At 39.1% G+C, this 17701-nt stretch overlaps 1 protein-coding gene across 1 annotated transcript; it reads left to right on the forward strand.

The window, feature by feature from the left end:
* Positions 1-1478: 1478 nt before the first annotated feature.
* LOC106080778 (probable peroxisomal acyl-coenzyme A oxidase 1) lies at positions 1479-16541 on the forward strand. Its single transcript, XM_013242311.2, has 9 exons — positions 1479-1701; positions 1776-1953; positions 8899-9061; positions 10548-10840; positions 10906-11311; positions 11372-11866; positions 15772-15877; positions 15942-16097; positions 16162-16541. Exons 1-9 carry the CDS (start codon positions 1669-1671, stop codon positions 16420-16422), a joined length of 2091 nt encoding a protein of 696 aa, XP_013097765.2. The 5' UTR covers positions 1479-1668; the 3' UTR covers positions 16423-16541.
* The last annotated feature ends 1160 nt before the right edge of the window (positions 16542-17701 follow it).

Genomic DNA, 17701 nt, shown 5'->3' on the forward strand with positions numbered 1-17701 from the left:
AGGTTTTCTATGGGAAAACATTAATTCAGCCTGGCTGAATAAGGTTTTCTATGGGAAAACATTAATTCAGCCTGGCTGAATAAGGTTTTCTATGGGAAAACATTAATTCAGCCTGGCTGAATAAGGTTTTCTTTGGGAAAACATTAATTCAGCCTGGCTGAATAAGATTTTCTATGGGAAAACATTAATTCAGCCTGGCTGAATAAGGTTTTCTATGGGAAAACATTAATTCAGCCTGGCTGAATAAGGTTTTCTATGGGAAAACATTAATTCAGCCTGGCTGAATAAGGTTTTCTATGGGAAAACATTAATTCAGCCTGGCTGAATAAGGTTTTCTATGGGAAAACATTAATTCAGCCTGGCTGAATAAGGTTTTCTATGGGAAAACATTAATTCAGCCTGGCTGAATAAGGTTTTCTATGGGAAAACATTAATTCAGCCTGGCTGAATAAGGTTTTCTATGGGAAAACATTAATTCAGCCTGGCTGAATAAGGTTTTCTATGGGAAAACATTAATTCACCCTGGCTGAATAAGGTTTTCTGTGGGAAAACATTAATTCAGCCTGGCTGAATAAGGTTTTCTATGGAAAAAAACATAAATTCAGCCTGGCTGAATAAGGTTTTCTATGGGAAAACATTAATTCAGCCTGGCTGAATAAGGTTTTCTATGGGAAAACATTAATTCAGCCTGGCTGAATAAGGTTTTCTATGGGAAAACATTAATTCAGCCTGGCTGAATAAGGTTTTCTATGGGAAAACATTAATTCAGCCTGGCTGAATAAGGTTTTCTATGGGAAAACATTAATTCAGCCTGGCTGAATAAGGTTTTCTATGGGAAAACATTAATTCAGCCTGGCTGAATAAGGTTTTCTATGGGAAAACATTAATTCAGCCTGGCTGAATAAGGTTTTCTATGGGAAAACATTAATTCAGCCTGGCTGAATAAGGTTTTCTATGGGAAAACATAATTTTAGCCTGGCTGAATAAGGTTTTCTATGGGAAAACATTAATTCAGCCTGGCTGAATTAGGTTTTCTATGGGAAAACATTAATTCAACCTGGCTGAATAAGGTTTTCTATGGGAAAACATAAATTCAGCCAGGCTGAATAAGGTTTTCTATGGAAAAAACATTAATTCAGCCTGGCTGAATAAGGTTTTCTATGGGAAAAACATTAATTCAGCCTGGCTAAATAAGGTTTTCTGGCTGAATAATAATCAGTTTAAGTTTTGTTATCTCTTTTATATATATAAAAATAATATGAAATTCAAATATACTGAATTTAATTAGTTTCATAAATTTTTATACCTTAAACCAGCCCATATTAACCTTTCATAACAAAAAGTACCCAGTTTGCTCCTCACTGATCTGAAAAAGTTGGAATTTAACCTCAGAGAACTGAGAGTATTCTCATATAGATGAGTTAAATAACATTGAAATAGAACCAAGTTGTCAATTGAAACGGCAATAGCAAGAGTGTCGAAGAGCATGAAAGAGAGCTAGATCGAGGGAGCACTTCAACAAATAAACAAACGATTCTTGGTTTTTTGGGCTAGTTGCTAGACTCTAGCTAGAATTTAGACAGCTAAATGCTAGTACAACAGTGTGTGCTCTCAATAAAACTAAATTAAAACAAGTTGTTACTTTGTTTTTCTTTTTTGTATTTTGCTATGAGGTTGCCAAGATTATTCTTTCACTTAGTGGTAAGCTGTAAAAAATTTGTTAGATTAGTTCAGATATAGACTTGATAATATTTTCACCTGTGCTTCGCTTACAGAAAAAACAACAAGGCACTTTCTTTAGAGCAATGAGTGGCAGCAGCAGCAGCAGCATTATTCCCAAGACTGTCAATCCGGACATTCAAAGAGAACGAGACAATGCCTCATTCAATGTGGAAGACTTTGCCATATGGTGGCATGGTGGCCAAGATAAATTAAAATTGAAACGATATGTGGGTAAGTGTGGGTATAAAAAGCAAAGAACGATTAAGCTTTGGATGTATGGACTTTGAATTCAATGAACATGTATTGCTGATAATTTTTACAGTCTTCAACTATAGTTGGTTGAAAATGTATGATATGGACGGAAGTTTTATAGGACACCTGGTCAAATTTTTAAGGAAATCTGCAAAGAAACCCAAATTTTAAGAAATTTGCATTACCGATATTAAATTTTCAACCAAGCTAATCAAGTTCGAGTGATTATCATATACCCTCCATCGTGGACCGCAATAATTAAATTCTTTGGATTTTCGAAAGATCGTTTTATTTGAGAGCTATAGCAAGTTTTGCACTGATTCAGACTAAATTCAGCATAGAATGCTCTAGATGCTCAAGAAGTCTCATTTGGCGATCAGATAATATGGGAACTAAAGGGTGATTTTTTTGAGGTTAGGATTTTCATGGTGTCAAAGAGAAAGATGCTCAGTATGCTTTGACATTTCATCATGAATAGACTTACTAACGAGCAACGCTTGCAAATCATTGAATTTTATTACCAAAATCAGTGTTCGGTTCGAAATGTGTTCATTCACCGTAACGTTGCGTCCAACAGCATCTTTGAAAAAATACGGTCCAATGATTCCACCAGCGTACAAACCACACCAAACGGTGCATTTTTCGGGATGCATGGGCAGTTCTTGAACGGCTTCTGGTTGCTCTTCACTCCAAATGCGGCAATTTTGCTTATTTACGTAGCCATTCAACCAGAAATGAGCCTCATCGCTGAACGGTGAATGAACACATTTCGAACCGAACACTGATTTTGGTAATAAAATTCAATGATTTGCAAGCGTTGCTCGTTAGTAAGTCTATTCATGATGAAATGTCAAAGCATACTGAGCATCTTTCTCTTTGACACCATGTCTGAAATCCCACGTGATCTGTCAAATACTAATGCATGAAAATCCTAACCTCAAAAAAATCACCCTTTATATCAGGTTATGGACCGATTCACATTATACTTGGTACAAATGATCGAAGTCATAAAAAAGCACCACACGCAAATTTTAGCAATCGCGAAAAGCGAACATAGTGACAGACTTTAGACCTTTAGACGGCATGGAGCTCTCAGGCTAAACTGCTTTAGGATCCTTTTTATATAACCTTATCCGAGGTCTACGCTGATGACCTCGCACTACTTGCGACAAACAAAGAAGACATGCAAAAAAACATTGACCATCTGGCTATTAACGTTGGCCAAACAAAATGCATGGTGATTCAAGGAAACCAATCATCAAAATTTTTGTTTAATAATACAATAATCCTAAGCGTGAAAATCTTTCAATACCTGGGTAGTACTATAACAACTAGAGGAGGCGCCTTATACGATGCAGTCTCTCGTATATATAAAGCCCGAACAACATTTTATAAACTAAAAATATTGGGTTGCCCAAAAAGTAATTGCGGATTTTTTAAAAGAAATTAAATGCTTTTTTAATAAAACTTAGAATGAACTTTAATCAAATATACTTTTTTACACTTTTTTTCTAAAGCAAGCTAAAAGTAACAGCTGATAACTGACAGAAGAAAGAATGCAATTACAGAGTCACAAGCTGTGAAAAAATTTTTCAACGCCGACTATATGAAAAATTCGCAATTACTTTTTGGGCAACCCAATATATGGAACTTCAATGTCTTTTCGCCGAAAACCAAATAACATATAAACAAAGCTTGCGTGCAATGCATTGTGCTTTTCGGCTCAGAAACATGGCTGGTAAATTTAGCCCTTAAAGTCAAAGTTCAAACCTTCAGAAACAGATTTTTGTGGACAATAATAAAGCTATGATGGAAAGACAACTCCCAAATAAAAAAGAACTCCCAAATAAAAAAGAACTCCCAAATAAAAAAGAACTCAAAAAAAAGAAGGAAATATGGTTGGCTTGGGCAAACACTACGAAAGCCATACAGTGAGATACACAGAGTTCGCGCATATGAGGAGGACCAAAGACATCATGGAGACGCACAATTATTAACAAAACCTAGATATTTTGCAATTCTTAGTAGTAGAGATGTGCGCGTGTCTACTTACGAGAAAAAATGTTACTCACGCACTTTTTTATGTCGTCTCACATTCACGTACGCTTACGAGAAATAAATGTTACGCACCCTCATGCACGACTCACGAGAAAATCACTACTCACGAGACAACCACGACTCATGAGGCATTTTTAGAGAATTAATGTTTCCATGAAGAGAATAATAACTTTTTTTGATGCATCTCAACTCGAACAGCATTTGAACTTACAAATATCAATGTATAAAATTTATCAGCCCCGCATAACCACTTACTTGCTCATTTAAGTTTTATGCATCTATACACAGATTCATACGTTATAACACCGTTTAATTTGAGACCTTGCAAAAAATTTTGATTTCCGTTATTTTTTGTACTTTAGTTGTGATTTTCTCGTGAGTCCCGAACGTCTCGTGAGTCGTGAACGTTTCGTTAGTCATGAGCGACTCGTGAGCTGCCTGTGAGTCGTGAGCGGCTCTTGATTCGTCAGCGACTCGTGAGCGGCTTGTGATTCGTCAGCGATTCGTGAGTGGCTCGTAAATGGCTCGTGAGTCATGATTTCACTCACTCACGCTCACGCATGAAGAATTTCAATTCTATCACGTTCACGCAAGATCACGTGATTGGATTTGGATCTCACTCACGAATCACGGAACTCAAGCGTGATTTACGCGTGACACGACAACTCACGACTCATGTGCACACCTCTACTTATTAGCTGACAGACAGGGAGATTCTATTTACACAGCCTATGTTCCTGGTAGACTATTCTGATAAATAGTAAATTACTCGAAGACTGAGTCACCATGTTTGCGATATATCAAAGATAGTCAAACCGAATTATAGAGAGTGGCTGATGAATATTGCTACAATGATGAATATTGCTACATTTTTTTTTCGGTGTATGGAATACATTTTTCTTTTATTCATGTTAAATTAAATTATTAAATTAATTATTAAATTATTATTAATTAAATTAATTAATTAATTAATTAAATTAATTATTAAATTATTATTATTAAATAGAAAAAAAGTTATTACATTTTTTTTTGGTAGCGGCTTTCATCAGCCACCCTGTATATGTGAATTTTTTTATGTCATTGTGTTTGTAAAACCTCGAAATAGGCGTCTAAGACCCCATAAAAAAGAAATACTCTTGATTGTCATGACATTTTAAGTCGATCTAGCCATGTCCGTCCGTCTGCCCGACCATCTGTCCGTCCGTCTGCCCGTCCATCTGTCCGTCCGTCCGTCCGTCTGTCTGTCGAAAGCACCCTAACTATCGAAGGAGTAAAGGTAGGCTCTTGAAATTTTGAACAAATACTTTTCATTAGTCTAGGTCGGTTGGGATTGTAAATGAGCCAAATCGGTCCATGTTTTGATATAGCTGCTATATAAACCGATCTTTGATCTTGACTTCTTGAGCCTCTAGAGGGAGCAATTTTCGTCAGATTTGACTGAAATTTTGTACGTGGTGTTTTTGGTATCACTTCCAACAAATGTGTTTAGTACGGCGTAAATCCCTGCATAACCTGATGTAGCTGCCATATAAACCGATCTGGGATCTTGAACTTCTAAAGGGCGCAATTCTCATCTGATTTGGCAGAAATTTTGTTCTACGGCTTCTTCCGATCTCCCGATTTTGCTTCTTGAGCCCCTACAAGGCGCAAGGACTGAAATATTACACAATGACTTCTACAATGTTCAGCATTCAATTCATTTATGGTCCGAATATGGTCCGGACAATAATTGGATATAGCTCCTATAGCATAACAGTTCTTATTTATTACACTTTGCCGCGCAAAGAACTCGACAAATGCTATCCATGGTGGAGGGTACATAAGATTCGACCCGGCCGAACTTTGAACGCTCTTGCTTGTGCAAAATTTCAGCGAAATTGGATAAGAATTAAGTCTTATATGGGTTCAAAAAGTATATCAGGTTATGGGAGATATATCAGGCTGAACTGCACTTGGCATAACAGAAAACTATGTAAAAAATTTTAACTAAATCGGACAAAAATTGCGGCTTCCAGGGGCTGAATAAGTCAAATCGGGAGATCGGTTTATATGGCAGCTTTATCAGGTTATAGACCAATTTGAACCGTACTTGGCACAGTTGTTAGAAGTCGTAAAATTTAAATCGGACAAAAATTGCGATTTGTTAGGAATCAAGAAGTTAAATCGGCAGATCGGTTTATATGGGAGCTGTACCAGGTTATAGACCGATTTGGAATTTACTTAGTACAGTTGTTGGAAGTCATAACAGAAAACGATGTGCAAATTTTGCAATTTAAGCTTAATCGAACAAAAATTGTGGTTTCCAGGGCCTGAAGGAGCTATATCAGGTTATACACCGATTCGGACCATACTTAACACAGTTGTTGCAAATCATAACCGAACACTATGTGCAAAATTTCAGCCAAACCAGACAAAAATTGCGGCTTCCAGGGGCTCAAGAAGTCAAATCGTGATATCGGTTTATATGGGAGGTATATCATGTTATAGGCCGATTAGGACCGTACTTGACACAGTTGTTGAGAGTCATAACCGAACACTATGAGCAAAATTTCAGCCAAACCAGACAAAAATTGCGGCTTCCAGGGGCTCAAGACTTCAAATCGGGAGATCGTTTTACATGGAAGCTTTATCTAAATATGAACCGATATGGTCCATTTGCAATGCAATTTGCGACCTACATCGGTTTTAAGTGTCTGGGCAAAAGCGGCGTGCTTAGCGCGTACGACCGTTATCGTGATTTCGACAGACGGACGGACAAGGTTATTTCGAATCAGAACGTCGAGACGATCAAAAATATATATATTTTATGGGGTCTTAGACGAATATTTTGAGGTGTTACAAACGGAATGACTTGATTAGTATACCCCCATCCTATGGTGGTGGGTAACAGACAGTAACATAAAACAATTCCAAATATTCACAGACTTTTAAACAGACAAAGCATTTTTAAATTCAATAGTGATTTGTTACTGCAAATTAAACAACGAAAACACGTCAAATGCACATAATTGTATAATGAATTGGTGTTTTCTATAGGTCAAATCCGAAAGTGAATAATACATACATAACAAATTCCAATGAATGCTTGCTTAAATATCAATTTATTCAAAACAGGGGATTAAACATTCCCTAACCTAAAAGAGCTAGACCGTCCCATGCTATAAAGGAGATTTTTTTGCTAATAGAGAAACGAATACCCTTTAGTCTTTTTCTTTTTGCAATTTGTAAACTAGGCATAAAGGGTTTAGGGGTCGAGCCAATCCCAAAAATTATTTTGTCTAAAGAAAAATATTTTAATTCAATTTATTCTAAACATAAAAATTATAATAAATTTTTTCTAAGGACAAAATTTCAGTGCAACGTTCTCTACTGTTTAGAATTGGATTTTTTGTGCCTGCTCAATACATTTGACGACACCACATTTTGTCTAAACTTTTTTAACCTTCACAAGCCCAACATATGTGCAATCACATGGTTGTACGCACCGTATTGACCCGATGTAATCTTTCATCGGCAAGGGCTGCCGCCTCAGTGTACGTGTTCGTCCCTTTTTCTGCTCCGTGTCGGGATCGAAAATAAACCCAAACTCTGGTTCTGTTCGGTCTGCCAGAATCGCCTCCATCATCGGTCGGTGTGGTGTAACCGGCGCATGGAGTGGGTACATTTCCGATCTTGCTCTGGTCTTATGTCACTACGGGAATATAGTCACACTTAATATTTTGCAAGGTGCTGTGCGAACATAGACTGCAGTGGGTCACAAGCATTACCGTTGTCACCGTTTGCGTCCGGAATATGTGACCCCCCGACATCTCCCGTGAACCAATAAATGCACAGCAGCATCCCAGCCCCAATATTGCCAGGCCAGTGCCGGGAAATGTATCATGTTTGCAATTGAATTGCAATGGTCTGAGAGGCAAGTTCAAAAAGATAGCGATCCAGGAGACCAAGCTGACCAACATCTGCAGCTTCCCAGTTGTCACGGATACAATGTGCTACATAAGGATCGCTTAAGGAATGGGGGTGGGCGATTGGCTTTCGTGATACACAATTCCGTGCAGTATAGACCCCTCTCGCCTGCACCTGGCGCGATTGACCCCAACACGCAGTGCATGGGGATAGCAATTAGTTCTGGTACTGCCCAGATAGAGCTATACAACGTGTACATACCGACGGTTGGTAGTTGGCACCCAGTTAATGGCTAAGCTGACAGGCCAGACATAAGTGGGCTACTGTTTGGTCCTTATCGTCTGTTTCTAGGAGACTCTAATGCGGATCACGTTACATGGGATTCTCCCTTAGGTAACAACAACAACAACAGCAGAGCAAATTGAAGGCTCCACGTTTTGAACGGTGAATGAGGATGCCCCCACTAGAATTACGAGAAGCAATTCACTAGACATTTCTATTGCATTCCCTGATCTCCTGATGTAACCTGACAAGCCGTAATTTATTTAGGGTCAGACCATCTCCACATAATTCTCACCATCGACCGATCACCCGACTTCATAACTTCTGAGCGCCCGACTTTTATCAATCACAAGAAGGCCATTTGGGTCGGCTTCAGAGAGTACACAAATCGCAGCTTTAGTGAACTGACACCCCCCTCAAATGTGCTAGTTGCCGAGAGGAAATTCGGAGACATTATTAACACAGCAGACTCTCGCATTATACCAGCCGGTAACCTGACAAGCCGTAATTTCTTTAGGGTCAGACCATCTCCACATAATTCTCACCAACGACCGACCACCCGACTTCATAACTTCTGAGCGCCCGACGTTTATCAAACACAAGAAGGCAATTTGGGTCGGCTTTTTGATATTTTCAAGCTATTACTCATAATTGAATATTTTTATATTCTTATTTTAGAAAAATCCGTTTACGCTGACATGAAGGAAGAGAGCATGTTCAAAACCCTTAATTTATCCCATGAAGACTTATACACTGAAGCTGTCAAAGATTCTATACGACTAGCGAAAAAGTTGCAAAAGTTACAGGCCGAATTGAATCCGGGTGGTACCGATATATGGCCGTAAGTATTAAATATATTGATCACTCACTGGCGATCTAAGTGAGAAACTATGCGATTTGATAAATTAGTATGGCAGTCATGTAAAAACTTCTCCCCAAAGAGGTGTCGCACTGCGGCACTCCGCTCAGACTGGGTTATAAAAGAAGGCCCCTTGTTATTGAGCATAAACTTGAATCGGAAAACTTTCATTGATATGTGAGGATTATGTCCCTGTTCCTTTATGGAATGTTCATGGACAAATTTGCATTTGAACTGAGATGCTAGCGAGAATATATGCAAAAGCAATAGTAGGTGGTACGGAGGCCTTTTGACAGGCTTTTAAAGTTGATCAGCTCCACCTTTTGAAAATTAAACCGGGCGTCTACATTGTACATCCAGTTGACGACCTCTTCTATTGTTTGCTGGATCATAACGCAAATATCTGAGCCATCTTGGAATAGGTAATCCGGTATGATAGTTGTTGTTGTTGTAGTGTGTTGTACACCATCGGGCCAATCCGGTTCGTACAACCGGCTGCCATGGGATTATCACAGAAAGTCAAATGGCTATTGTGGCTATAACAATCAGGGCGGTTGGTCCAATGCCCGGAATTTTCATACCGTTTGGGATTATACCCTCTCATATCCATTTGACATTTGGTGTCATCGAACTATGTAAGGGACTCCTTGTTCCTTGTTCACTTTCAAAACTGGCCCCCATTGTTATACTTAAGCGAGAAAAAGTGTAGGCGACAAGGTCAAAAACCTGTGTGAGTGTGGACCCGTATATGAGTAATACAAGTGCTCTATTGGCTCCCACTTATCCTGATCAAGACAATTTCTATTTATAATTAGAAGGGGTTGCCATGAGGGAAAACTGCAACTGGTTCGTTTCCTACAAAAAAGTTCGCTTTGGGTCTACGATATCTTCTCTTGTTTCGGGGATGTTCGATTTTTGTTTTTTTTTTTGCAATTTTGACCGAGGCCTACTTCTTATTTTGCAATTTGAGAAGGCCTTTGTTTGATTTTAATTTTTGTGAATGTCGGAGAAATGAATATGTCAAATGCATGATGAGTAATTTCAAAGAGATATCTCTACCCGTTCTCACACGGCTTTTTTTTACCAGTTTTTTTTTTTGGTTCTATCCCACTGTGCAGTGTCCCGTCTGTCAGCAATGGGCTCAGAATGACCGTGTACATGGAATAAATCACTCGTTAGTTCACTTTCCAATTCATACCGAGCAATCTTATGAAGGAGAAGAAGGCGCAAACTACTCCAGGGGTCAAAAAAAAATCTGGTTTTTTCCAAACTCCGACTATGAAGGAGTCTATATTGTCCGTATAATAATGGTGGCATACTTTACACCAGAGAGGTATTTAAAAAGAATTATTAATTCCCACGTTTGCTTAGCAAGAGCTTATCGCAGATCATTAGCGTAACACCGATTCGATTTCACTCGCCATCGAAAATGATTTCAGTTTTCTTTTTACCACTCTCTCTTTTCCAGTGGACTTTTTAGTGGCACCAATATGTGGGGTGCACAGCCGGCTGGAAATCCCTTCACCGTGCATCTCTCTGTGACAATTGAGGCCATACGCAATTTGGGCACTGACGAACAATTTGAGAAATTCGGTAAACCAGCCGAGAATTTTGATATCGCTATAGCATATGCCCAAACAGAACTAGGCCATGGGACATTCTTAAGGGGCTTGGAGACCAGAGCTGATTTTGATCGCGAAACCGATGAGTTTATTTTGAATACACCAACGATAACCGCCTATAAATTTTGGCCTGGCGGATGTGAGTGTGAATGTTCAATAGCAATATGCTGTCAGGAAGATTAACCAAATCCTTTTCCATTTTAGTGGGTCACTCATCCACACATTGTATTGCCATGGCGAATTTATTTATCGACAATGAGCCAAAGGGTGTGGCCACCTTTTTTGTACCTCTGCGTGACATGGAGACATTTATGCCTTTGCCAGGCATCGACATTGGTGACATTGGTAAGAAATTTGGTTTCTATGGAGTCAATAATGGATATTTGGGCATGAAAAATGTTCGCATACCCCGCACAAATATGCTAATGCGTCATGCTCAAGTTAATCGCGATGGCACTTTTGAGCAGAGTCCAGCAGCAGGATTGAGTTATTTTTCAATGCTCTCTGGTCGTTGTTGGATAGCCTCCAATCATGCAGCAATGTTGGCAGTGGCCACCACCATAGCCACTCGCTATTCGGCGGTGCGAAGACAATCGCCCATAAATCCCAAGTAAATGTTACACTTTCCATAATTTTTGTTTGTTTTTAATTTGAAGACTTCTTTTTCCAGAGAACCCGAGGTTCAAATTATGGATCATGTGACGCAACAAATGAAACTGTTTCCCGAAATAGCCACTTGCATTGCTAACAAATTGGCTACTCAGAAATTGGGTCAGATCTATCAACAAACAGCTGCTGAGATAAAGCGTGGTATATTCACAGGCTTGCCTGAAATACATGCGCTCTCATGTGCCATGAAAGTGCTCAGCACCAGTGACAGTGCTTCAGGAGTGGAGCGTTTGCGCTTAGCTTGCGGTGGCCATGGCTATTTGGCCTCTTCCAACATGAGCAATTTGTACACCACCACCACTGCAGGCTGCACGTATGAAGGTGAAAATACTGTCTTGTTGCTGCAAGTGGGTCGATTTTTAATGAAATCGGGTCAGCAAGCATTGGCCGGTAAGCCATTGGCTCCCACTGTGTCATATTTACAAACGGCTGTCGTTGAGAACTGGTCGGGATCATTGGAGAACATTGTACAAGTATTGCAAAGTGCAACGGCAAAGTAAGTAATATATGGATGAAGTAGGGTAACAAAAAACAAAAACCGGTTGGAGCCGTATCACAAAACGAAAAAATTTAAAGGGTTTCCTTAAGATGGATTTTTTATAAGAAAATGGGCTCAAACAGACAAACCAAACGAACCGGCTCATTGCTGTGCTGTAGATCAATGTGTAGACATGGGCGATAGGTAAATCCCCAAAAGGTATTTACCCGGTTAAATGGGTAAATATCCGGGTATTTACAAAAAATTTTGCAGATATCTTGGGTATAAAAACATCTTCCAAACAATTTTTGATGATTTCGTATTTTTTGTATACAAACCTGACCTTCCGATCTTAAAAAATTGGAATTTAGTTATATATAGCAGCTATATAGACCGATCTCCAGACTTAAAGTCTTGAGGGAATAAATTGGTAATTTTTCATCCGATTTCGATAAAATTTGGCACAGTGAGTTTTGGTAGACCCCATATTTGGATATAGCTGCCCTATAGACCGACCGCCCGATCTCTCGATATAGGGTTTTAACGCCATAAAAGATCCATTTATTAACCTATTTCGATGAAAATTTACACATTTGGCACATTGGCAATTTGGTCCAGATAGGACAATATTTGGATGTAGCTGCCATATTGACCGATTTCCTGATATAGGGTATTGAGCCTATAAAAGGAAAAAATTTCATCTGATTTTGATAAAATTTGGCATTTTGAGTTCTGGTAGACCCCTAAAACTATTTGTTGAATGTGGTCCAGATCGGACCATATTTTGATTTAGTTGCCATATAGACCGATCTTCCGATTTCGATGAAATGGCTCAACATCCTTCTTCAATATGGTCCAGATCTGTCAAAATTGTGATATAGTTGCCATATAGACCGATCTCTCGATTTAAGGGCTTGGGCCCATAAATGGCGTATTGATTAACAGATTTCGCTGAAATTTGGGACAGTGTGTCTATCTCTTCGATATCTCGTTTTAATTTGGCCCAGATCGGTCCAGATTTGGATATAGCTGTCATATAGTCCGATCTCTAGATTTAAAGTCTTGGCCATAAAAGGCGCATTAATTATACGATTTCACTGAAATTTAGGGCAGTGAGTTGTGTTAAGCTCTTCGACATCCTGTTTTAATTTAGCCCAGATCGGTCCAGATTTAGATATAGCTGCCATAAAGACCAATTTCTCGTTTTAAGGCCTTGGGGTCCCTAAAGGACCCATTTATTGTCCGATTTCGCTGAAATTTGGGACAGTGAGTTGTGTTTAGCCCTTCGACATAATGATTTAATTTGGCACAGTGTGTTTTGTTAGACCACTCGACATCCTTCTTCAATTTGGCCCAGATCGGCCAAGATTTGGATATAGCTGTCATATAGACCGATCTCTCGATTTAAGGTCTTGGGTCCACAAAAGGCGCATTTATTGTTCGATTTCGCTGAAATTTGGGACAGTGCGTTGTGTTAGACCACTTGACATCCATCTTCAGTTTGGCCCATATCGGTCAAGCTTTGGATATAGCTGACATATAGACCGATCACTCGATTTAAAAGTCTTAGCGCCATAAAAGATTTCGATTTCGCTGAAATTTGGCACAGTGTGTTTTGTTAGACCACTCGACATCCTTCTTCAATTTGGCCCAAATCGGTCTATATTTGATATAGCTGTCAAAAAGACCAATATTTTGTTCTACAAAATTGAAGTGACTTGTATTTATTTAACCACTCAATGTCCCTGACGAATTTGGTCCAAATCGGACCATATTTCGATAAAGCTGCTATTGATGCAGAAATTAAAAAATGTTCACCAGATTATGACAAAAGGTGGTTTACATATATACCTGATGGGGAGGGTATGCAAAGTTCGGCTAGGCATATTACTTTTGTCACAGAAACGACTTGATATCTTTCCTATCTTTGTGGAGGGCAGTCACCATCGCCATGACCCTTAAGTATGGGTCCTGTTATAGCTGCTTTCTTAAAAATTTTTATACCCTCCATCATAGGATGAGGTATACTAATTTCGTCATTCTGTTTGTAACACCTCGAAATATATCTAAGACCCCATAAAGAATATATGTTCTTGATCGTCATGACATTTTAAGTCGATCTAGCCATGTCCGTCCGTCCATCTGTCTGTCGAAAGCACGCTAACTTTCGAAGTAGTAAAGCTAGAAGCTTGAAATTTTGCACAAATACTTTCTGTTAGTGTAGTCGGTTGGGATTGTAAATGGGCCAAATCGGTTCTTGTTTTGATATAGCTGCCATATAAACCGATCTTGGGTTTTGACCCCTTGAACCTCTAGAGAGCGCAATTCCCGTCCGATTTGACTGAAATTTTGCACGTGGTGTTTTGGTATAACGTCCAACAACTCTGCTAAGTATGGTTTAAAACGGTTCATAACCTAACAAAGCTGCCATATATACCGATCTTGGATAGAGGGCGCAATTTTGATCCGATCTTGGCTAAAATCTTGCATGAGGTTTTTTGTTATGACTTCCAACAACTCTGTTAAGCATGGTCCATATCGGTTTTTAACCTGATATAGCTCCCATATAAACCGATCTCGAATCTTGACGGCTTGAGCCGCTAGAGGGCGTAATTATTACCCGAATATTTGCTGAAATTTTGCATGAAGTGTTTTGTTATGACTTCCAATAACTTGGAATACCAAGTATGGTCTAAATAGGCTCATAATCTGATATAGCTCCCATATAAACCGATCTCCCGATTATACTTCTTGAGCCTATAGAGGGCGTAATTGTTACTCGATTTTGCTGAAATTTCGCATAAAGACTTCCACGTTGGTCTCCAATAGCTAAACCAATTACGGCTCCAATCGGGTTTTAACTTGGTTCAGTTGCAATAGCATAAAAATTATTATCCATTATCACTTGTTTCCCCTATAAAGAGATATCGGACACAGAACTTGACAAAAGCAATCCATATTAGAGGGTATATAAGAATCGGCCCGGCCGAACAAGGCACGCTTTTACTTGTTTAATTTTATTCTGGCCTTATTTCATTTTTACTTTTAGGATCTTATTTCATTATAAAATAAAGTCCCATTTTTGGGTCTTTATTTCATTTTCCGTTTAAGGTTTTATTGCATTGGGGCCATATTATATACTGCCTTTCAATTATGGCCTTTTTGATCGTTCAAAGCAGGGCTTCGTTGTTGACTGGAGTCAAGCTTTTAAAGGCTGAGTCGAAGATGGAGAACTTCACGGACTGCAGTTAGGAGTTGAGAAAGTTTGCTCCGACTTGGACATAAGGCCCCAATGCAATAAAGCCCCAAACGGAAAATGAGATAAAAACCCAAATATGGGGCTTTATTTCACCCCTAAAGTAAAAGTGAAAAAGCCTCAACGAAACGAAAAAAAAAACACCTCAAACTAAAAAGAAATAGGTTTGGGGCTTTGTGTCATTTTAAAATTCGGGGTCTTATTTCAAACGAAATTAAGCCCTAATATTTAAAATGAAATAAAGCCCCATAAAACGAAATAAAGCCGCAATTATCGTTGGTAATGTTTCATGTATAAAAGTTTAGGTTTGGCCCTATAAAACGAAATAAAGCCGCAATTATCGTTGGTAATGCTTCATGTATAAAATTTTGGGTTCTTATTTCATTTTCCGTTTTGGGGATTTATTGTATTGGGGCCTTATTTCATACCGTTGGACAAAATACTCCTATGACCTGAGATCGGAATCGAGGGTCAGACTTCACAGCTCTGGTCCAGAGAACTTGGCGCATATAAACTACAGCGAAGGGTATATACTCGTAAGTCTCGGCGCGGTCTACCTTAATGTCCTTTAACTCGTACGTGTTCGTTTGGCTTTGGTTCTGACCTACCGAACTATCCATAATAGTTTTTATTTCGTTTCTCTTTTTTATTTATGTCTTGTGTGTAGCAAAACTCGTTTGGCTTTGGAAAACATAGCGGCCCGCATGCTGGGTGGCCAAACGCAGGGTGAAGCTGCCAATAATGCAGGCATTGAATTGACCCAAGCAGCTGAGGTGTGTAAGAAACATAGGCTAAGTCATAAAAGCTTAAATTTTTTTTTTATTTTAATTTTTTTAGTTATACGGACGCTGTTTTATAGCGAAAACCTTTCTGGAAGAAATGACAGGTCCCAGCTCGAAGAACCGTAGTCCTGCTTTAAATAAAGTTTTGCGAAATCTCTTGGAATTGTATTTGGTGAATACAGCCTTGAAGAATATGAACGAAATACTCAGAGTAAGTCTACAAAATGTGAAAATCAAAGAAGTCTTTGCAATTGGACTACCATTTTCTCTTGCAGGTCATACAAATTTCCGATGCCGACTTACGTGCTCTGCAAAGACGTTTGGAGGACTCCTTGGCGGCTATACGCAAAGATGCTGTGGCAATTTGTGATGGCTTTGATTTTCATGACAGAAATTTATTATCAACTTTGGGTGCTTATGATGGCAACGTTTACGAACGCATCTTTGAGGAGGCCAAAAATAGTCCTTTGAATCAGCAACCGGTGCCTAAAGTTTTCCATACGCATTTAAAATCTTTCATGAAATCGAAATTGTAAAGTTGTTTATTGCTTTATAATGCTATTGTCATGAGGGTTTGTTAATAATTTTTTTATATCTGTATATTTATTTTTTATATATTGCATTTAAAGTTGAAAATATAAATTTTTATTGGTAACGTTTTGTTTTTTGTTTATTTATGTAAACAGGAACTTTTAATCGATTGTGATGTATAATAACGAAGGTATACTAACGCTTGCTGATACAAGCAGGGTATATCTCCCTAAGCCAAGGAACCAGTCTATCAGACACAGCTTGTAATTTAACCGGTGATACATCATCAGGGCCTGGCGACTTAAAGGAGTCGAAACTTCTTAACGCCTAAAGGATTTTCGGCTCAAACACAATTTCCCTAATAACCTCCGACGAATGCATACCAGGGACAAGCTCTTCGTGCGCCACATTGTCCGTTGGAGAATTTCCCGGGAAATGTATGTCAACGAACAGTTCTAGTTTTTCCTCACTAAACGTTGTCCATACATTCTCTGACTTCTGAATAAACCCCACCGTAATTGGTTTCGAGTACAGAATCTTCCTTAATCTAGAGGCCTCAGATGTATCCTCCACGGAGCTGCAGAATTCTACCCAGGATTTGTTCTGAGCCTTTCTCAGCTCGCCCTTATATTTTCTTAGCTCAGCCTTATAGATGTCCCAATCATGTGGTGCTCTTATGGCTTTTGCTCTGTTGAAGAGTTTTCTGCAGTACTTCCATAGACCCCAAGGTTTGGGGGCCACCATGGCGGTCGCTGTTTGATCCATGGCTTGGCACTAGGACATGCTGACACAAGCGAGTCTTTCAGGGGCTTCGTGATCCGCTATTTTGTCTATATCCTGCGCAGTTACCACTTCCTTTTCTCGTCCAGAAGGGATAGACGTGCGGAATTAGTGCCGAAATTTATTCCAATCCACCCCTCTTCTGTTTAGCCGAGGGAACACTTCTGCTGTATTTTCGCCAAGACTGAAATTAATATAACGACGATCGGAAAGCTGTGGTCATCCAACACTTCCCAGTCACATACACTTACGCTTATATCCTCCGATACAAATGTAACATCAAGTACCTCACGCCTGTTCCTGGTAATAAAGGTCGGTTTATCCCCTTTATTACATAGCGCCAGTTTGCAACTTATAATATATTCGATAAGTATCTCTCCCCTCACCCTTTTCGTTAATATCCAAACTTGCCCATATTGGTTGATGTGCATTAGCATCACTTCCTACAATGAGGCTTTTTTTCCCCTGCAGAAGCGACTTCAACCAGCAACTTAAGGATTGAAG

The sequence above is a fragment of the Stomoxys calcitrans genome, chromosome 5 (assembly GCF_963082655.1).
Source record: "Stomoxys calcitrans chromosome 5, idStoCalc2.1, whole genome shotgun sequence".
Lineage (NCBI taxonomy): Eukaryota > Metazoa > Arthropoda > Insecta > Diptera > Muscidae > Stomoxys > Stomoxys calcitrans.